Source organism: Phalacrocorax aristotelis, chromosome 11 (genome assembly GCF_949628215.1).
Source record: "Phalacrocorax aristotelis chromosome 11, bGulAri2.1, whole genome shotgun sequence".
NCBI classification, from domain to species: Eukaryota; Metazoa; Chordata; class Aves; order Suliformes; family Phalacrocoracidae; genus Phalacrocorax; species Phalacrocorax aristotelis.
Window position 1 is genome coordinate 23,395,910 of NC_134286.1, and position 21,953 is coordinate 23,417,862.

General features: G+C 50.0%; 1 protein-coding gene across 11 annotated transcripts in view; it reads left to right on the forward strand.

Annotated features, from left to right (window-relative positions):
* The first annotated feature begins 1,303 nt into the window (after nucleotides 1–1,303).
* Nucleotides 1,304–21,953, forward strand: part of ZNF185 (zinc finger protein 185 with LIM domain) — a 47,900-nt gene continuing 27,250 nt past the window's right edge. For all 11 annotated transcript variants that reach the window (XM_075106329.1, XM_075106331.1, XM_075106323.1 and 8 more), the window contains exons 1-6: nucleotides 1,304–1,474; nucleotides 15,153–15,228; nucleotides 17,823–17,958; nucleotides 18,547–18,606; nucleotides 20,477–20,515; nucleotides 21,115–21,189. In XM_075106329.1, the coding sequence (XP_074962430.1) occupies nucleotides 15,204–15,228; nucleotides 17,823–17,958; nucleotides 18,547–18,606; nucleotides 20,477–20,515; nucleotides 21,115–21,189 (335 nt within the window). In that variant the 5' untranslated portion in view covers nucleotides 1,304–1,474; nucleotides 15,153–15,203. The remainder of the gene's footprint in view (nucleotides 1,475–15,152; nucleotides 15,229–17,822; nucleotides 17,959–18,546; nucleotides 18,607–20,476; nucleotides 20,516–21,114; nucleotides 21,190–21,953) is intronic.

Consider the following 21,953-nt stretch of genomic DNA (forward strand, 5'->3'; position numbering starts at 1 on the left):
AAAGAGCCTGAACGAACCTTCAGCAAACAATGGGATGACTCAGGGATTACTGAAAATAAAGCTGCACTGTCAGCTGGAGCCTTGAAGCAGAGGATGCTTTACTGAGGTAGGGTCTGGGCTGCATTTTAAACAGCCCACTTCAAACATGTTAGATTTTCCCGAGTTGGGCACCCCTCTGTGCCCACTCCGAGCTCAGGGTGCAGCTTTGTGAATATTACATCTTCTCTCCTGTGCTTATCTCAGCTGGGATCACCAGCAGCCTCTGGGGAAGAAAGCTCAGCTGAGCCTGGTGTTGCAGCGTGAGTAGATCAGAGAGAAAGATCTGGGACTGGAGTAGCAACGTTGACATCAGGGCTTTTCAGACTTTATCTTCGTGTGCTGCTGGGAGCCAGGGATGGGTTATTAGCCCTGTTATAGCACATCTCAGCCCAGCCCGCTGCGGGATTGCCCACCATCCTCCAGCAGATCGGTCGCAGAGCTGCGAGGAGGGCGCAGGAGCGCTTCTTTCCAGCAGCTTGTCTATTACGGCATTACTTCTGAATGGATCGTAGGGGCAGCTGAAGTGTGTGCTGGTGGGTACAGAGGTGGGAAGAGGGCCTGACAGATGCTTGGCTGGGGCTTCATCACCTTCTTACCAGCCTGTGCAGTGCTGGGCTGAAGCCCTGACTTCTGAGAAGTGCTCTAAACTCATGTCCCCAACCACTGGTCTTTAGGAATTGGCAAAAAACGTGTCCAAGGGTCCTGCTGTCTCCATTCAGAGGCTCGCCAAAGCTGGGCCTCAGGGATCTTGTGGTGACCACAGCAATTAGAAGGGGAAATGAACTGAGGAAGGTCAGAATACCTGGCAATTTCCTCTGCAGTGGATAGTGATAATCACACCTGTGTACCTCATTTAATGAGAACTAGGCAATCACTGTTGAGTGCTAATTACAGTGCCAGCCTCTGATGCTACCTGGGTACCACTGCTCTGAGTGATTCTGAGTGGCTCTGAGACTCAAGTGCTTGCTGGCACCCGAGCAGCTGTAGATGTGCCTGCTCCCCCTTCCTGTGGGGCAAGCCTGCCTGGCAAAGCTTGGCCTGCGAAGAAACTCAGTGGGGTGAGAGCTGGGGGGCTGCTCTCTGCTGTCCCACTGCAGCACGGGGCTGGGGCATTTGCTGGAGAATGCGAGGAATGTAGAGGAGAGCTTACAGGGAGGGGAGGCCATGCCGTCTGAATGGAGAAACCTGTTTGATTCCCCTGAAGGGCAAAACACACCCAAGTCTCCTCCTCAAAACAAGGCTTGGCTTCCAGGAGCCAGCCCTCTCGGTCCGCCCGGCAGGTAAGCTCTCAGCTTCGCCCACAGCCGCCTTTGCTGCCAGGGAGGATCGGAGGTACCTGCTGCGAGCCCTTGGGGGGCAAAAGCACCGGGAGATTGGTTGCAGACTGCTCCGCATCGGTCTTCTGGGGGGAGCTGCAGCTGAGGAGCCTCCGCAGGTAGGGCTGGGCAGCGAGGCTGCTCCTCTGAGCCTTGCAGAGGGCAGCTGGGGTGCTGCTTCTCCCCATGCTTCACCTGTTCTCTCTGCCTGGGGAGGAGGAGGAAGAGGAGGGCTGTCCTTTCCGAACCTGCTGATGCAGGGATCTGGCGAGGCTGAGATACCTTAAATCCTTCTCCTGCACGGGGAAATGAAGCTCTTTTCTGTAGTGCGTTGGACCAAAGTGTGGGTCTAAGATGGTACTACAGGGATGGTGCTAGTACAAGTACACAAAAGAGGCAGAAGAGGGGAGGTTTGGATCTTTGTTGCTTGCCCCTGTCTGATCACCAAGTTCCCTCCTTGCCTATTGCCCCACACCTTTCTAAAATATTTGTTTTAATTTACTGGGCAGAACAGGGGGCATGGCAGTGAGCTAACTGAGGAAAAGGGTGTGTGGGCAGGAGTGAGCAGAGTCTGGATAACATGGGTAAAATTTGAGCCTGTGTCCCTTGACAACCTCTGGAAAGGGTTGGGGTAAGCTGCACTACTTTCTGCCTCCCCAGGACCCATTTGGGATGGAGAGGGGTGCAGACAGAGATTTTTCTCTCCTACTCTGCCTTGTTCTGTTTCTCCCTGAATTAGTATGAAATCAGCACCCTGGAAAGGCCGGGATGGGAGTGGTGAAGCTGGTACAGGGGAGAGGAGCACCTCCCTTGGTCCTTGCTTCATCCTACCTCCAAGCTTGGTGAATGTCTTCTCCAGTTCCCCGTCCCCACCCCTCTGCTCGGCCCTGGGCTGCTCCTGGACAGACCCCAACGGGAGGGCGAGCGGGGTTCGGCTGGACAGGTTGCTCCACCACAGGCTGGGGAGAAGGGATGTCCTCCCTCATCAGATTGATCAGGGCGTTGTACTTAGGCTAGTTTATTTTTTTTGTCCAGCCAACGAAAAAGCATTAAATTTGTTCCCTCAAATTTATCATGTTTCAATTGGAAGTCCCAGGTTCCACAAATAACAGATTTGAGTTTTCTTTTACAAAAACATTGCTTCTTCTCGGCCAAAATTTATACCGTCTCTGCGATGTCACGAAGCTTCAGTGAGATCTTCTGTCCTGCTCTGTTTGTGGGTCTGTGATACAAATGCAAAACTCTGCCTTTGAAAGCAAAACGAACTTTTCCTTCTTTCTTGCTTTCATCTTTAGACATCAAGGCTTAAGGTCAATGGCGTGTGGGTGCGGTAAACATCCTTTACATCCTTCTTCCTTTTCAAACACAGAAATTAGTTGAGCAATTAGGAATTAATGCCTTGTAATTAGAGTAATGAAACTGAATACCCAGTATAGTGAAAAATGATCTAGTAATTTTTGGCAGTAGCAGCAGCGAGTTTTGGGGGTGGCCATGCTGTGTAGGCTTGTACAGCTCCTCGCACAACAGGGCCCCGAGATGATCTCTTGGGATAGGCGGGTTTGCGTGCTGCTCTAATTAGGTTTTTGCCACACTTTCCTGACTTCAGTAGCTCGCGTCTTTGCCAACTTCATCTGGTCGGACTGAATTCTTTTTTTTCTTGTGGGGTGTGTTGTTGCAAGTGAATTAAAAGAAATTATAATCGTGCCTTTGCAGCTTTACAGCTGCTGTCTCGGCCGTGGCTGAAATGTGTCTGCGTTGCTCGTGTTCATTAGTCCTGTGCAGGCTTCCCCATGGCAATGGCAAGTCTTCGTCTCGCTTTTCCCCATGCTCGGGGAAGAAGAGGCGTTTGCTGTCCCCAGGTGACGGTGACCAAGATCCTGAGGAACCGTGGTGCCGGGCTGAGGCTCTTCACAGCGATGCTGCGCAGCCAGCCAGGCTCCGCTGCGGCCGCAGCGCGTGACGCTTCTGGGGTTCGTATTCAGGGTCGCGCTGGCCACGCTGAAAAAGGTGGGCATGCGGTTTGATGACCGTAATGCAACTTAAATTCTTTGAGTAGCATCATGGAAGGACTGTGGCACAGGTGCAAAATGTCACCTGCAGCGGAGTAACCATCCATCCTCTCCAGCTGCCACCTGATTCTTCAAACACCTCTAGCAGTTGTTCCTGCGGAAAAGAGCCTCCTCTTTTAGCCTGGCTTCTCCTTAGAGCATCTCTGCGTGTGCTGAACAAGGTAGCGACACGCTATTGTATCGTATGAGCCTAGAAAGGTTGATTTAAGGTTGCCTGGACTGCTTCAGCTATGGCATTCCTTATCATTTGCTGGACTTTAGAAATCTCCTAGTGCTTCTTAAACATCATGAAGTGTGTGTAACAGTGTCAGTGTTAAATATAGTCACTGCTTGGAAAAGGGGGAAGGCAAGAGTAAAAAGCTGGTCCTTCGGAGAAGCTAAGCATTGGCTAAAATCATAGAATCATAGAATTGTTAAGGTTGGAAAAGACCCTTAAGATCATCGAGTCCAACCACTAACCTGAGACTGCCAAATGTGAGGACTCATCACCCTGCCTGGGTGGGTGACCATTCAGCTGGGGTTTAGCATTATAAACCTTTCTGCTGTTCAGAAGCGGTTATGCCTGAGTTTATCCCCATTAGAAAGCCCACAGCCATTCAGTTGCTCCTAATACTGAGCCAATATCGGGACACTATGTGTTATTTGCCACTGAGGCTCAGCCCAAGTCCTGGGGTACGCCTCAGGCTGTGGGTCTGGGCTTTGAGACCAGCTGCCAACCTCCCGCTTCAAACATGTTCAGCCACCTGCGTGCATGAGGTGGGATGAGGTCCTAAACTGCGGGTTGTGAGTTCACAGTGTGAAGCCTGAAGTATAATTCCTGTTGCCACTCGTTTCCCCAAGTGCAGACAGGGGGATGGAAGTGTCCATCCTTCCCAGGCACGGGATGTCATTCAAGTCAGAGTTCAAAGGTGCAATAAATCCAGTTTTAAGGATGCTGGCTCAAAAACGTCACAGCCACTGGGTGCAAAGTGCTAATCCAGCACAAACTTCCTTTAATGGTTTGAACTTGCTGAAATTAATTTAAAGGGTTAACTTTGTTCTGGCAGGGTTTATGCTAGGTGAGGTACAGTCTACCGGCGCTGCTCTCGCTTCACAGCAGATCAGGTAACAGCTGACATAAAAGCATAGCATTGGCACAAAGTTTGCATTGTGTGCTCCGGCTAACGCGAGAGAAATGCAAGGATGTGCCCACGCCTAACCCAGATCACTGGAGGGCAGTCTGACAGTGCTTGGGTCTGGATTAGCAGTCCTGCAACCTGAGCGCTGCCTTTCTGGGGCAGGGTGTCTCGTGGCTGCGTGTAACCTGCGTGGAGAAGCTTCCTCTCCCTGGCTTTCCTTCCTGTGGGTTTGTAAAAGTTGGGCTTGATCTGCGGAGTGTTAAACCAAGGTCCCACCTTTCGTCATCTGGGCTGGAGAGGAGGGACTTGGGCCCTGATTTAGGTCTAGATGACAAAATTTGCCATAGTGTTTAAGAGGTTCAAATGAAGAAGGTTCAGACCTTTTGCAAGCTTCAAGTGCATTTTAATTTGAGGACTGTGAAGGTCAGAATAGGCATCAATTATCATTAAACCAGGATATCCTTCCTCATGACCGACCTCAGTCCTGTTTGCAGCTGAGGGCCAGCGTTTGGGTCACTGGCCAAGTCCTCCATTAAGCACGCAAATTCCTAGCTGGCGAAATGAGTTTTGTGCTTCTACCCAGGAACAGGAGGAGCACGTGAGAGCTGCTGGGAAGGCAGCGTGGCAGCACAGGTGGTCTCTGCTAGCAGGCAGCAGAGCCCAGAGCTGCTGGCTGCAGGTCCTGGATCACTGTAGGCAGGACATGGGCTTTGGGCTGAAGGAAATAACACTGGTTTAGGATGCAGTTTGTCTTCTATTAATGACCTTTCTGTTGAGGCACCGAGAGTTCAACTCCCTGTTGCGTGGACTAGGAAAGGCAGCAGTGCATGGGTCAGCTGTGGGGTACCTGTCCAGAAAGGGTCTGGCCGATGCAGCGTTTCCCGGCGCAGAGCATCTCCCCTTGCAGCTCTCCCAGGGACCAGCACGGTGAAGTGAGCCTGGTGCCCCAGACATCAAAGGGAGACCCCGTCTGAGATCGGGGAGCGAGGCACTGGGAACGGGAGCGCTGTAACGTGAACTTGGCGGCGGGCCTGGGCTGTGCGGACAGTTCGGGAGTCTAAAGGCACCCTGTGGCGCTCCCCAGGAAAGCTGTGTTTACAGGATCAAAGCAGCTCTGCTTCCTTTCCCAGGGCATTCATTTAGTCCTCAGAACTAGGTCCAACGTCGGATCCAGCTCATCACCAAGATGAACGGAGGGCAAGGTGGCTATTAGGCGCAAAGGGGCTATTACTGCAAGCGCCCTACAAACTCCTGACAGCAGCAGGCTAAAAAATTATTAACATTTTAAAGTTGCAGTTGAGCCATCAAAAAGAAGGGTGGCTGGCAGGTTTTTCTTCCGTGCGTTTGCAGGTAATAGGAGCTGCAGTCAGCTTTTAGAGAACAATGTTTCATCTCCTAGGGTATAATTACATCTTTTTAAATGACTTACATGGAAAGCAGAATCATTCCCAATTAAGTGATGGGCTGTTGATTTCAGGCACTTGGGGAATTTATTAGCAAAGAGTGCTGGTCTGGCTGTACATCAGCTCCTTCGCAGCCGACTGCAGGAGTGGGCAAGGATGTATCGGCCTCTCCCTCCCGCTGCAGCCTCCGTGGCCTTGGGGAGGGCGGTGGCCGTGGGGACAGACAGGAGCACAGCTGTAGTTGCTCCCTTGTTCGGCCCACGGGCTGTGATCCATAGGAATCGCTCCCTGCTGAGGCTGAGAGAGGAGTTTGTGGTGCCTGGGCTGTCTCTCGGCTCCTCCACTGGTACCACTGATGCCGGTGCCCGCTGCTGTGGTTGTGTGGGTATATCTCCCAACCCCAGACAGCCAAACTGAGCTCTTCAGCTTGTTCCACATAGCAGAGCCTGGCAGGGTGAGGGTTCTCACCAGGAGCTGCCCCCTGAAGCGCTGCTGAGAGGCAGAAGCTTTCTCTGCCATTAGCAGCAGCGGCATACCTCGAAGCCGCTTTGAAAACTCAAAGCGCATTGAAATGCCCGAGGCAGGGCAGGGACCACTGCGGCAGCCGGCAGCGTGCAGGGGGATTGCTGAGCTGGCTGCCTGCCTGCAGACGGACGCGCCCTGAAGATTGAAATCTAAACAAGGTTTCAGTTCCCCTTTCCTTATTAAATAGCTTGTAATTGCTTTCATTCACGTGATGAGGATCTTCCGAGTTAGTGTCTTCGGTGGGAGGCAGCTGTGGGGAGAGCAACGCTCCGGGAGCGAGGGTAAAGCTTCACCTCCTGCCCAAGAGCAGAGGGTGGCAGGGAGACACATCCATGGGGGGAGCAGAGCGGAAGCCAGCCACACTGAGGCAGGTGTGTCCTAAGGATCGCACGAAGATATATGCTGAATTCAAAGCTTGGGCTTTTGGTAGAGCATTTGGTTAATTTTTCTTCTCAGGGGCTTTTGGGTTAGTTTTTTTTTGCAAGGATCGTGGTAGAGGAGACACTGTGGGAGTACTTTGGGGAGGCTGTAGCTGGCAGCTGCTTTGCCGTGTGAACTTGGACTGGCAGTGCTGAACCTGACACGGCTCTGGGCTTAGACTTGCACAATTTCTTTATTTTTTGCAGAATTAGCAACGCTGAACCCTTTCAAAAACACGTGCAGGTTTCACTAAGTTTTTGTTCCCAAGAAAAGAAAAGGTAAAACCTGAAACAAAAGGCTACCTTAAGCCTTTTGCAATGAGGCATTTTTATTTTATGTTCGGAAACAATGTGGGTTTTTTTCTCTCAATTTTTATTCAGTTTTTCTTAAAACATATATAGCAACGTAACATGTAACTAAGTCCTTTGGCCGATCCGTCATGATCTTGTTTGTATTCTTCTGTTTGCTGAAAGCTGTGTTCTCGCATCAAACCAGAACAACTTTTTTCTATGCTGGAAGCAATCAACGAATGAAAAATCCTCCATCTTTTGCTTGTTCCTTAATGACACCCAAGAAGCGGGTAAGCCATAACCCATTCATTTCCCACTCCTCTTAACACTCCACCGCTACGTTGAAAGAGCAGATCACGGAGAGGGGAGGCGAATGTCCCCTCCCTACGTGCCCGCAGCGGGCCATGGTTCAAGACCTCTAAAGGATGCCTTTGTACAGGACGCGAACCCGCTCTGGGGGCCGAGACGGGCGACGCCACTGGCTCCGCTTGCTGACGCCGACCACGTCAGCGCCTCCCAGCAAAGAGGCAGGTGTTCCCTTCGGGCTGCGTGCGGCACCGAGTACCGTGTTGGGCCTCTCCTTTTATCCTCCTTATTACATAGACTCTGGTGGCACCTGGGGACTTGGTTTTCCTTCCCTCGAGCTGAGACAGTCAGGCGTTAACCCCTCCTGTAACAGTGGTGCTGTGCACCGGCCCCCCGGGCACTCACTGTATGGCTCAGGGCTCGTCACCAGAGAGCGAACCTGTGGGATTTTCTTTTTTACCCCCAGCTTTTTCCAGTCTTCAGACTCATCTCCTTTGGATCCACCGTCACTGCTTGGGGACTAACCATCCTGGCTGTAGCCTTTCCAGGCTTACTTTCAGTAAGGGCTTGTTCTTGTAAGCTGTCCACAGGACGCTGCGGGTTTTAAGGATCAGAAGATGAAAACTCCCATAGGTGTTTATCCTGGGAAACAGAATCACTTTGGTTCTGTTCTATCCCATCAAACCTTGTGACACAGGCGGGCTTTTGTGAAGCTGTTTCTTCAGGAATTCAGTAGCTGGTTTGATTCAGCCCATGAGGGGCCTTTTGCAGTTAGGTGAGTTTGCTCACCGGGTTGGGGGTTTGTTTCTCACGGCCGCAGGTGTTGCTAACCCTGTGTCAAGCATCGCTGGGACCGGAGCTCACTGGGACAGCTCTTAGAGGTTCCTCCGGTTTCCCTGACTGTTCCCAGCTAAGGGGTTTCTCACAGAGCCCTGTGCTTCGGCAAGTAAAGCGCTTACATCTTCATTTTGTTCTAAGGTAAAACGTATGGGGAAATCGGCACAGATTTACCAGTCTATTTTTTTTTCCTCAAAAAATGTTTATTTTTGGAGAAAAATCAACAAAACCCAAACATTCTCCAACTATTGTTCTTAACGCTTGCTGGAAGAACACAGGTCCCGGAGCTGGGTACCATTTGAAACATCCATTCAGAGCCGCGTGTGCGGAAATACCAACGTGCAGTGACTCTACTGAGTCCAAAGAAAAACAAAGTATGTAGAACAGGAAAAATAAATTGTATTTATGCCTAACTACAGGCTAAGCTACAGAAAGGATTCAGCATATATATTCTTTGTTGAAGTGTCTGTGCGCTGAGGTGTTTGTGACCCACAGGCGTTGCTGTGAACTGTTTCGAAGGCAGGTGGTATTTGAATTTGCACCCTGTTGTGCTCTGCATGGACAGTACACGTGGCTCTGTGAGTCACAGACTTAAAACAGATGAAATCTGAATTATTTTAGCTCAGGAGAATTCCGTAAGAAGGTGCAGGAGGAACTGGACTCTGTCCCTCATGCTACCTAGGAATTTTCCTTAGACTTTGTATTTGACAGGTAGGTCATGGATGGACGTACCTGTGTCTTAAGTATTCCTGTAGCGATGCCCAGCTCTCCCTGCTGAGGAAGGAGCCGCTTCAACAGGCAGCTTTAGGCACTATGGACAGTCGGGTTTTTAATTGCTTCTCTGCTGTCTCTCTAGCAGGTCACGCTCACAAGTTCATGTTGGTCCCGTCTCTCTCACTGTCCAGGTAAAAGACCTACTGTCGTACACCACGGCTTCCCGTAAGCCCGAGTGCCAGGGCTCTGTCTGCATGGAAATCAGTATGTAACTGGGAAGGAATATAGTCCCTGCGCTGGCTTTGATTCCGCGAGGAGTCAGGGCCTGGCAGAAGCACAGCCCTGAACGGGGTACCTGGGAAGTCCCATGGTACGGGTGCAGCCTCGATGATCTCGGCAGCAAAGGAAGTGATCTGGTGCCTCTGGAGCCAGATGCAACTCCTCGCTTTCTGTGCCTGCTTTCAGAGGCAATTGCCTCTCGGAGCTGGTCTCTGAGCCAATCTCCCATTTATTTCCAGATCCCAGGGCGCTTTGCAAACGTTAAGCCCGAGGCAGCTCTGCAAGGTTGTCCAGGGAAAGTGTGTTGAGGGAATCATCCTTCAAAGTGCAGCCATTTCAGAATAAAGTGGGCAATGCTTAATGGCGCAACAGAGCCTGCAATAACTGTTGGGATCAGGAAGTGAGGAAGGATTGCAGCTCATTTCCATAACGATGGCACCCAAGGGTGCCAATTAGGATCAAGGGCCTATTGCACTGGTGGTGTGCAGACACGTAATAGGAGGCAGTTGCCTCCAAAGGGATCCCACTGGACTTCTGAAGGAAAACCTTCTGTATAAATAGGGAGGGAATAGGGATTTTTTTTTAAATGGATTTGTTTTGTCTCAGATTTTATATTTGTAGTGAATGCTTGGGAGAAAAAAATATATTCCTGAACAGCCCTGTTTGGTATCGAAAACAGAGTGACTTGCTGACTTACCGTAAGTCCTTTTCCAATAGAGATGTTCTTAGTCACACAGCAGAGCATTTTGTATTGGGTAATGAATAAAGAGGACGAAAAGGTGTGTCGAGCCTGGCAGAGCTTATTTTCTAACTATAAGGCAAGAGGGAAAGGATGGATCTAGTTGAGGCAGAAGAGGTTTTGGCCTGCATGAGAGGTGGAGATCTCCACGTTTTGTGAGCGCGGTGATGAGAGTTTGCTGCTGTGTGTTTGGAAACACGGGATTGCAGAGATGGGGAAGCCAGTGTGGATAGGGGCTAGAAGAAAAAGAGAGAAAATGGGATTCTGCAGTGGAGAGATGGAGAGGGCCGTGGGACAAGGAAGGACAGAGATGGTTGCAGGCTGTGTGGGGGACAGGAGAAGCAAACTCTTCAGCTGTACCTGCTTTTCTTTCATCCAGCACCTCAAACTCTGAGACCTGCTTGTTGGTGAATGGAGAGGAGGATCCCAGAGGTTTTTGGGGAACAGCCACCTTTGCCTACCAGTGAAAGAGTAGGTCAGCTGTTTGCTGTCGTGCTCCTCTCCAGTGCTGCTTGCATTTCCGTGGTGCTACAGGTCTGGAAGTCCCTGTGCATGCAGAGTGTGCTCTGTCAGCAATGGGATGCTGTAGCCATGGGGAACTGGAGTGCCCAAAATCCAGAAGGATCCATTGCCATCTTTCCTGTCCTTACGCATCACTTTTGGGTCATGGCGAGCCATCTGGACTGTGTTCTTCCCTTTTATCTCCCATTTTGCCACAGGTGCCGGCTGCTGGGCTAATGTTTGAGTTGTGTTGGCAAGAGGAAGCCAGGGGACAGCATGTCTCTGGCGTCTTGCACAGAGGAAAGAGTTTCTTCTGGGGCTTTTTGAGAATCTGTCCTGAAAAGATAGCTGCAGTGGTGTAGAGCAGGTGGAGCTGGAGACTCTGCTCACAGCCAGTTCCAGAGATTCACATGTCTGTGAATCAGCATTGCTCCCAAACTCATGGGCCATGCTCCCAGCCTCTGAATGACTCTCACGAGGCGGGACGCTGCTTTTGGATCGTAAAATCTCCAGAAATACCACCCACTCCAGTGAAGCCTGGGGCTTAACCCACCGGGAGGAAAAGCATTTGTCTTATCTCAAGTCTGGAGATGCCCAGAGCTGAGGAACTGCAGACCGCGGGAGGTTTTCTGAGTTATCAATATTTTCCCCTTGCCTGCTGAGTTCAGATCTCCACGCTTCACTCAAGTGGCAGATGATGCTCCTGTTCTCCAGGCGGAGGGCAGAGATGTTGGGGTCAGCTGCGGTCTGTTCCAGCACCAGGCAAGTGCATTTGTTTCTGTACCAAGAGAGGAAATTGTTGTATCCCGTGGCTGTAGCGAATAATTCCCAAATAAGCTGTACCAACAAAGACGCTTTTTGCCCTTGTAATTTAATAGCTCACATGGAGGTTCCAGTAGCATAAAAGCATATTTTTGAAGAAACACATTCCCTAGCAACGTTTTGGTAAGGAAGGTTTCGGAAGTGCACCACACTGGCTGGTCACAACCTTTCGTGGGAACAACGGCAGCTGAAGACACCCCCTCCAAATCTAGAACTGAGGTCTTTGCTGCACTGCAGACTCACAGAAATGTGAATATAAAGGCAAAAATGCTTTGAAACATGTTTTCAGTTCCTATAGCACGTGTTGAAGCCTAAACTCTAATTTTGCCGAAGAGGGGAAGCTGTTTCAATTTCTAGGCCAACCTTGGAGCGGTGAGAAGCACTCTCTTTCCCAGGAGTGTTGTGTCTGTGCTCTAGAGCCGGACACCCTCTTGCTAATCCTCTCTGGCCCCATAAACCCTGTGCTTTTCTGCATCACAGTATAGTTTGAGCAGATGGACTGGGACGTGGCCACACTAAAGCCTGTTGCAGCCCAAGAAGCTGTGCCTGCTGTTTCTTATTCCACCCACCAACTGCTGGAATAACAAAACATGGACAAATACAGTTACGAGGAAGATACCAGCGTCTTTCCTGATAGTAGTTTGCTGATCTGTCTTTCTTTGGTTTGGGCTAGTGGGTCCCATGTGTTTCTCTTGTTCCTGTTTCTTCATCACAGCTACTATCTTGGCATCCGCCAGCGTCGGTTTATCTGCCGGCTGTCACTGCCAGCTAGTGTTAAAACAAGACAACGAGCTTTTCATTTCTCATCTGAGAAATGCTGAGTTATTCTATCTGCAGGATTCATGGCATAACCTGGGTTGGTCTGTCTTTTAATGTTGCAGGCACTAAGCGCACGTAAGATCAGCCCAGAACTTTGTGAAGCCCAGTATCTAATGTCCAACGGGAGCCTACAGCATGTGATTAAAAAATATGGGCAAGAAATAGGGCACTTGAATTGCTCTTTTCTTGCTGAACCCACTCAGCTTCTGGTGATCTCGTTTAGGCTCTATTGCCTTGATCCTCAGGTGAAAGGTGAAAGGTAAAAATAGCCATTTGATAGCCTTCATTAATGAAAGAGGGAAAATGATGCTATAAGGAAGCAAAAGGCTGACTCGTCTCCATCTCTCACAGAAGGACCTTTGCTCCCCTCTGCACCTGTCCCGGAAGATTTGCTGAAAGCTTCATTCTGGACTCGTTTGTTGTGGTGTGGGGCAGGAGGATGGCCGGCTCTGACCCGCTTGGGCAGCAGAGGCATCGCGATCGGTCGCGCTGTGCAGGCAGGCAACCACGCAGCGCTGCGGCGGGCCTGACCTGGCGTGGCCCGGCTGCTGCTGCCATCACATGATTCATAGCGGGGGAGAAAGCAGGCTGGCAGAAAGCACTTGCCAGTCCCCCAAAGCCAAGCCCAGTGAGCACCACCGACATGTTCCAACGCCTGTTTGTCAAGCCAGAAATATCAGTGGAGTACGACGGTGTTTGCTGCGGTCCCTCCCAGGATGATGTGAGCCAGCAAGAGGGAAGGCAGCGCCAGAGGAAAAGGCTTGGCCAACGCATAGTTTCTGGCACGTTTTTGTATGCATGCTGAGTGCCACCCTTTGTGGCTTCCCTTCCTTTTGTGTCTTTGTTAGGGGAATTGTGTGAGTAAGAAGCAAAGTTTCTGTTTAAGCAATAAATGGAGAGGTTTCTTGCAGGGCTGGTGTGTGATGCCTGCAGTATGTGCAGGTGGAGCTGCGGTGCGTGACCGGGAGTGGAGTTCAGTCCTGCACCTCCGTGAGCTCCAGCCCTCACTCCAGCCCTTCCCAAGAATCTTTCCTACATGCTCTGAAACCTCTGCTTATTTATCTAAAACATCTGTGCTGGAGGGTTAATCGCCTCTCAGTTACGCTGCAGGATAGGTCACAACTCTCCAGCTTCCAAATACCTCCATTATATGACAGAATGTAGCCTATACCTACTTCTGCCCCTGATTTTCCCTGGATCAGGTCCGTATCAGACTCTTGGGATAGTTCTTTTTCCACCAATTCTCAACCTCCACTTGCTTCAGCTTTATTTTGTCCTGGAATAGGAAAGAATTTAGCAGAGAACGCTAAATGCACCTCTGAGTTGCGGTTAGCAGGGCGGCTGTGGTCTGAACCTGCCTCGCTCAGGTACTGTAGGCAATGAAGCCACGTGGCTTCTCTCTGTGCGGGTCCAAGATGCTGTCGTTCCTTTTTTAACCCAAAGCTGCCAGGTTACAGGTCTGTCGGCTGTGCTCCTGCAGGCTGCAGCCGCGTCCCCCACCTTTAGTATAAAGGTACCCAAGTATTTAGAGACTCTTCATGGATATCTAGGATAATGCTACAGTGTTCCTTTCTCTATAAATAGCAGGGTCAATTAAATTTGTGTGGGAAGGGGGATCTGGGAAGGATAAGAAAAAAGGTGGGCTGTCTGCTCGTGGTGAAAGCTGAATTAATGTTTGGGTGTGTTTGCGAAAGGGAGAGGGAGCCTTGGGGTAATGGCAGAGGGCTTGTTCACCACCTCGGCACAAAGCAGATGAGGAGAGGATGTGCAGTAGGTAGATCTTTGGCTGAGACAAGCCAAAAGAGGAGATTTTGCCAAGGAGCGGTGCTATGAGATCAGCAGTCAGCATTCCTCATGGGCGTGTGGCTTCGCAGCAATATTGCAGGGACAAGCCCACCAGCAGATAATAACAACCTAATTTTAGATCCACAGACTCCCGAATAGGGTTGGGCATTTTTATTAATGAGTAGCATAGTCACTTATGAATCCAGGTTCAGCAGACAGTTTTGGCAAGGAAAGAACGGAGGGTTGTAAAAGCTGGAAGTTGCCCTTGATTTTCTCCCCTGAAACATGGGCTCATCCCACAGCTTACCTGAAAAACTTTACGGGGTGAAAAAAGAAAAGAGGCATTTCTGATAAAAATGTGATCAGGTGCCGAATTCACCTGGGTTCTACTAATCTCAGAGCAGCGGGTCCATTTTGAGGGGGTTTGCTTTCTTTTGTTTGTTCGTTTACACATAATAAAAAAAATTGTCTTGGCAGAATCTGAAACAACCAATTATTTTTCCTGACATTTACTTTGTGGTTGCTTCTGATTCAACTACAGCACCAACCAACCAGTGCTCTGCAAATTCCGAACCCCAGAGCATCTCCGAGGTTGTACCTCCAGGAGTTTCTCCTTGCTGCTTTATTGTGGTCATCTGAAGGAGGGGCTGAGCTGCCGTCAGAAGCAAGAACTAACTCTTGCTTCCGAGACAGGCAGTAAGACGTTCTCTCTGCTGTGTCTTGGGGGAATAACGGATATCTCTGCCCACCGGAATTTGTCAAGAGCCCTTACGTTGTACTCCCACTGGACAGATACCAAGGTTCACCCAAGCAGCCTCAGCTGCTCTGAGTTCTTTAGGCTCCAGAAGGTCTGTCCCACCTGAGTGGCTCTGGGCGCTTTTGCTAAGGTCTCCCCCACCACCTTCCTCCCAGACCTGGAAGGACACATCTGTCACAGCCAGCCTGAGGACTTACTGGTGTGGAGAACACACCTGTTTGATTTTTCCTATCCTCGATGCTGCAGGTACACGGCACGGGGAGGAATCACAACTCTGGCATACATGCCACCATCTCCCCACCCTCCAGGCTCTGTGGCTGTGACGCTGTTGTGATGCTCTCCCTTCCACATAACTTCAAAGACTTTTATATCAGAACTACTAATCTGCTTCTCCCCTTTTTCATTTTTTCCAGGGGCTTGTTGTCTTCAAGCAGTAACTGAAGGGGAAGGTGCTTCTGAGAGCCATGATGTCCCTGGGTGTCAGTAAAGGTAACTGCGTTCCCCATCCCAAGCTGCTGGGGATCCCTCCGCTGTCATGGCTTTCCTTTGCCTTCTTTGCTCAGTTGTATCTGCTGTAGCGTCTCTGCTCGGCTCCCCGGGTGGAGTGTGTCCAAGGGTAGAGGAGTCGCCTTCCTTCTCTGTGACCTGCTCCAACCTGCAGCTCCAAAGTGATGTGCACTTGGCTATAATTTCTGTATCCATAAAGGTATAGAGAGCTGGAGAGCTTATAGCCTGGCTGAGGTTTTGGGATGAGCAAAAGACTAATAAACTACCATATTATTCTCTTTTCAAGACCCTCCTTAAAAGTTTCTGTCTTTGAAATGTCTACTGCAAATGCAGCAGCAATTAGCAGCCAGTGCAGCAGCTGACCAGGATGGCTTCCCTGTATCTCTGTCTACCTACACCCTCTTGTTGTCTCTTCTAGAGATAAAAACCAAAAGCCCGGGGGCTGGAGCCCACCCTCGTGCAGTGAGCAACATCCATACAGCAATGAGAAGACTGCCTTTATTATTAATAAACTCTCAATAATTTCTTATTATCAAAGATCGTGAAAAAAATCATACTGGGGCTACAGATTGCTCTGAGGCGTCTCAGGAACATGCCCAAGCTGTAGAATTCTGTGGCAGACTCTGAGATTGAATTTTTAAGGAGCAGCTGCTCACAGGACCGCTAAATGTGAATAGATGGGATGATGCTTCCAGATCCGTAGGTAACTTGAAACAGTAACGTGGAGAAGAGTGGAAATGCCTTATTCATTTCCATTAGGCAGCAGATCTCATTTTCAATGTCAGTGCTAAGAAAAGCAGCCCTTGCCTTTCCAGGTGCCTCCCACGCAGAGTGTTACCGCTGGGCCCTAAACCGCACCTGACGTAGACGTGGCCCTGCATACCCGTGCCTTTTAACTGCCACGGCTAATTCCACGTGTGGAAGGACATTCCCTTCATTGCTACAGCTGTGTTTTCCTTAGAGACGATCCAATGTGACCAGTTGTTTTTAAAAAAACCCAAAATCTTACCCCTACTACATAACATACGCCTGAAGCACATGATCGTGTCTCAGAAATTAGTCAATTTACTGCACGTCAGCTGCTCAGTGATAACTTGTTTCTGGGCACCCTTCTAGCTCATCATGAGCACAAGATATAGAGACTCAGCTGACCTTCCTTTCCTGGTAGCTAAATTGAATTATTTCATGTTTGCCACGGGCTAAGAGCGTGCAGCTAGGCAGTTTCCTTGGCCTGGATGATAAGAAGTTGTAAAGCTGCAATAACTTGTTGGTGTCTCTAAAGCCCTGAGCTGTATTGGTCCAAGTGTGACGAGGAGAGCAGGCTTAATGTTTTCAGCCTTTAGCAGCCATTTCAGAAATGGCAAGAGATGGAAGATGGTCAGAGATAGATAGAAAAGGAAATTTCCTTATCTGGTCTTCACCTTACAGTTTCCCCATGGCAGAACAGCTATTTCCTTCAGCAGAAAATGCTGGATGGAGAATCTCCTGGGTAAAAGGTCCACCCCACCCCCTTTTTTTTTTTTTTTAAAAATAATATCCAGCTGCAGTCAGTTTGGTCCAGCGGGGCTTAGGCACTCAAGGATGGCTGAAGCCCTTCACATCAGTCACCTGCACATTTTTTTTCCCTTGTGAGAGACCCTTCCCCAGCCTCTCATCTCCCTCCCTGCCTGCTCCTGATATTTTTGGCTTTAATACTCCTCCCCACTAACCTGTGCTTTTTTTCGCCCAATTTTTTCCCCACTGGGAGGACTCAGCAGCTCCTAATCTATGACCTTCTGCTATTTCCTACATTCTAATTTTGTGGTCTAATTGCAATTGCTGACTTTTTCAACCAGAGAATGTAGTTGTGGTTCATTACCTGAGCAGAGGCAGGAGCAGAACGAGGATGGTTCCAGAGTTGCTGCTGAACAGCAAAGGAGAGACCGTACAGGATGGGATGCTTCCAGGTTTGGGCCAGAACCATACCGTTAGGGAGACGTGGTTTGAGAACATGTTTTTGAAACTGAACTTTGTAAAGGAAATGTGGAAGCGAGGAACCAAAAGACGTGTCTCCTCCAATGCCGGCAGGCCACCAGAGAAAGCTGCCAGCTGGGTGTTTGCATTTTAGGGCTTACCTCTGTCCCCCAGCTCTCCTGGAGTTTGGAGGGATATGCTGGAGCTTCATGCTTCAGATGTATCATCCTCTCCCACAAAGCAAAAAAGCATCACGTTAGGGCTGATGTGATGGGAAGCGCCAGAGGAAACTCACTGCTTTGTAAACGTGTGATCAGACCACGCTGTCCTTGGTTTCCTGAGAGAAAGCGACTCATTAATGTTGAAAGGAGAGAAAAACCTGGATGAATCTCTGTAGAGGAGGTGGTGCATCGGGGTGAATTGATCCTAAGATTGGACGACAGCTTGTTTCCGCTTTCATCAGAAGTGGCAAAAGACTCATTCAGCGTTTGAGTCTGTCTGAAAGCAGACCCGTGCTCCCTGCTGACTGGGATTTACCCTGGCTCACCTGCTGATGCTGTGAACTCTTGCCCTTCCTCAGCAACCCTCCTTCTCTCTCCTTCCTTTCCCTCTGCCTCTCCTAGGACGTGTCATCCCGTCCACTGATGAAGACCGCAAGAGGATCATTAAGCAGATGAAGGTTCGCACCACCCTGAAAGGAGATAAGAGCTGGATCCAGCACCATAACTCGGACTCTGAGGATGAGAAGAGCAGCCCGCTGTAAGTGTGGCGACCAAGAAACGCTCCTCTTCTCCCTTTCCTTTCCCTCATCAACCTCCCATGAGTACTCTGTTCTCCAGCCTGCAGAAGCACATGTGGTGCTAGGATGTTTTGGGGTCCCCATGATGCCAGGAAACGACGCTGCCAAAGGGGAGCGGTGCTCCTGCTTAATTTTGACACATGCAGGCTGGGGAGGAGCTCTGAGAAATGGCCTTTCCTGGGAGCTGGGAATCCAGCAGCACAGGCAGATTTGACATCTTAGGAGAACTCCAAAGTTTTTTCTAAGCCAGATTGTGTTTTGCCATCTCCGGAGTGACAAATGAAGGGGCAGACCTTGCTGGGAGGGAGTTTAAGTGATAAAACAGCCAGGTCTGCACCTCCCCCTGCAGCTTGCCAGGCTGTGTCACACGGCCACCTCTGTACCAGGGAACACCATAGTCTGCACCAGCTTCTTTTTAACTGGAAACAAAGCCAAGCCCAGCCGGTCTTCTCTTAGCAACTCTCTCCAAAAACATCACTGCTGGGTTCAGCAAGGCAGCTCAGCAAGATCAGAAGTTAATTACGTCCTTGTGTTTTCTTTTTACTCAGGTCTGGACGGGCCGGTGGGGGATCCCCAGCCTCAACACCTAGTGCTCCCCAGAGTGACCGGTAATTTGAGGGAGCCATCCTGTTGCTTCCCTTCTGTGTTCTCTCATGGGGTCGGTGCACGCTTTCACTGGTTCTTCACAACTGTCTGCTCTTCCTTCTCCTCCTCATACTCGCTGCTGTGATTGCATGAAAACTACAGTCCCTGAGGAGAGCCTGTGTTGTTCAGTATGTTTTACAAACTGTCACCTCGTAGAGAGCGTGGCTTATCTCCTGCAAAGTCCCGCTGGCTGAATGGATGGATTGATGTCTATAATACAGAGGAATGGACGCCTTCAAGCCCACGATCCCACAAGTTTACTGGTGCACACCAGCTTCTGTGCTGGCGCAACGACTGTATGCGCTAAGCCTGGGGGCTCCTCAGAGCAAGCGAAGCCCTGTGCGGCAGCTGGCTTTGCTTCAGGGCCAGAGCATGAGGGCTCTTCAGGAACCCACGAGCTTGTAGGACTAGAGTCCTAAAACATGAAACTCTTGGAAAGGGCGTAGTTGTATGTGAGAGCTCTTTGCTAGCCGCAGTGCCGCTGCTGGGAGTGCACTGTCCTCTCCCACGAGCAGTTTCCTGCTTCCTCACCCTTTTTCTGTGCCAGCTCTTGTCGCGATTAGACAGGATGGTTTCCCTGCCGTGCCCTACCTCCTTCTGCCTCCCTCTGCAGCACAGTGCTTTATCAGGCACAGGATAAGTAAAAACAGGGACATTTGTGACACTGGAAATGTGGCATCTGAAGGGGCATCTTCACACAAGTGTGTGAGGGCCTGAGGTTGACAGGAGGTGAGTGACAGGGAGTCCAGGGCACTCAGGATCTGTTTACACCTCAAAGTGAGGACAGGCGTTCGTGTGCCAAGCCGGACAACTTCTCAGCTTCCCTGCGGCTCTCATTCAAAGCTCAGTGCTCGGGGAACAGCTCGGGCGTCGGGGCTGAGACTCATGCCTGTTCCAAGGACACTGCAGAAACAAGAGCTTGGGGCTGTGCTCGGTGCTGGTCCTCCAGCTCGTCCCGTCCGCAGGGCTCCAGAGCTAGGCTAAGCCTGCAGTGAGTTTGCATTTCTGTGTCTGTGAAGGCAACCAGATAAATCTGGGCTTGGCAGCAACCTCAGGCGCATGGCGATGGGCAGTGTAACCTGCCTTCCTGCTGAGTTCTGACCTGATGGCTGACCCTGCTTGGAGCGGGAGGTTAGACCAGAGACCTGCTGAGCTTTCTTAGGGAATTATCTTGCGATCCTAAGGGCACCTGGACAGACAGAAAAAGAGGGGGTGGTGTCTGGGCAGGGGTGAAGGGAGCCTGTCTGAGCTCATTCGATGGGAACTGGGTCCTTGAGGCCCATCCTGGTCCCCACCTTGCTCTCAGGAAGATGTCATCAAGACAGCTTGAAGCAAGATCCAGGGATGCTTCCTCCTGCCCTGGAGAAAGGGTCCAGATCCTCTCCTGATTGTATCCCTTTCCTTTCCCTCCAGGGGAGCTATGCCACACTCCCTTCCTGAGAACGGACCCTCAGAGAAGTTAGTGGGAAGATGATGTTTTCCTGTGATAAAACACCGAAGATCTCTGCTATATCTAATTTTCCCCCTCTGTGCCATCAATCTGCAGACTTAATTTTGAGCCAGAAAATGCTGTCAGCATGGCTTATTTTAATTGGCTAACTCTAAAGCTCACTTCTCATATAAAAATCTTTTATAGCGCTTGTTCTGATGGTTATTAATTTTTAAAGACTCCTTCCAAGGTTAATTTTGGTGCAGCAGCTGAGGTATCACTCAAAGCCTGTTTAGCTTGATTTTTGGCTTGACAGCCACGCGGACATTTCCCTTTAATACTGGTGCTGCTGCTGCTGTTTTTCCCCATATTTCTTAATTCTCTAACGTCTGTTCTTTGCACAGGTCTCCTGCCTCCAAGCCTCAGTCCGGTTACCTCATCAGGTTGGTATGGAGCGGCGTATCTTTGGGCTGTAGGGGAAGGAGAATTAGATCAGGAGCAAGAATTACTATCTCTTGGGTTCTCCTGTTAGTTGGGAATTTTACAATACTCAGAGATAGTCCTGAGTATTTTGTTTAACAGGTAGTTTGATGGCGATGTTAACAGAAAACCAGATCTCCTGTGTATGATACAATGATCACACGTGGGAGGATTCTTGTGCTATGGAAGTGTTGCACCATCCTTGTGATAAGCACAGCACCCGTGATGGGGCGCGTGCCCTTCAGCTTCCCCTGACACATGCCCTCGGACACTCTGATGCCACCGTGATCCTAAATGGGTTGGCAAGCCCTGTGATACCATACCCAAGCCTGTGCGCGAGCTGGTTTTCCCGTGTTATCTAAGGCCAGGGACTAGGAAGAGGGGACTTTTCTCAGGATGACTCTCCCAAGGAAAGACCTTCTAATCCTCGGTGGCCTGGGCCAGCACCTTCCTCCCGACAGGGCACACGTACGCTGTTAGGCCAAAGAGTGGCTGCGGGTCTCTAAAGTTTAGTTCCAAACTCTGTCCTGCAAAAAATATCACGTGTCTCTTTTCTCCCCAGAGGGGTGTTCACAAAAACCATCGATAAAACCTCTTCCGTGCCAGATTCTTCATCTTGTAATGCAGCACAAAAGAGGTATGTGTGTTTCTTCCTCTTCTGCATGAAAACAAGCTTTTAAATATCGTATATATTTCTAGTCATCCTTTTACTTTGGCCAGTGCTTGTGGGCTTCCACTGAGCTCCACTAAATCCCTGCTAAATGCTGGAAGACGTGGCTGTTCATTTAACAGCTCCATTCAGCAGGCGTGGGAAAAAGACAAGGCGTCCAACTCCGTGTTTTCCTCACCAGAGCATGGGATGGCAGTTGGCTGTGAAAGTACTCATGGGTTTGGGTTTAATTTGGCAAATAGTTTTGAGCCGGGGACAAATCACAAGGAATCCTTGCAAAGCTGCAACACTTCATTTTGATGTTTTGAATGTGTTGGGTTTGGTTTTTTATTTGAAACCTGCCTCAGGAGAGGCACTTACATTTAAAGTAAGATCTAAGCATGGCTCTGATCTAAGCAGATGCGTTGTTGCACCTCACGTGAAACCTCTGAAACCCTGTTTTTCCCCATTTTCCCCATGTGGGGAGAAGGATGATGCCACAGTGTCAGCTTCCTTCTGGCTGCTGATCCTGGGACAGAGTAGCACTGTCCCACAGCGGGGTATGCCCATACCGGCTCTGACAACTCACAGTGGCCCTGGGGCAGCAAAGCAGACCTCAAATCCTAGTCCAAGGCTGTGAAAAGAGGGCAAATGCTGCCCTTGCATTAAATAGCGGTCCCTGAATTCAGAGAGTGGATCTCTGGGGTCACCCTGTTTCCCCCCATGCTATGGAGCATGAGCTCACCTGGGGA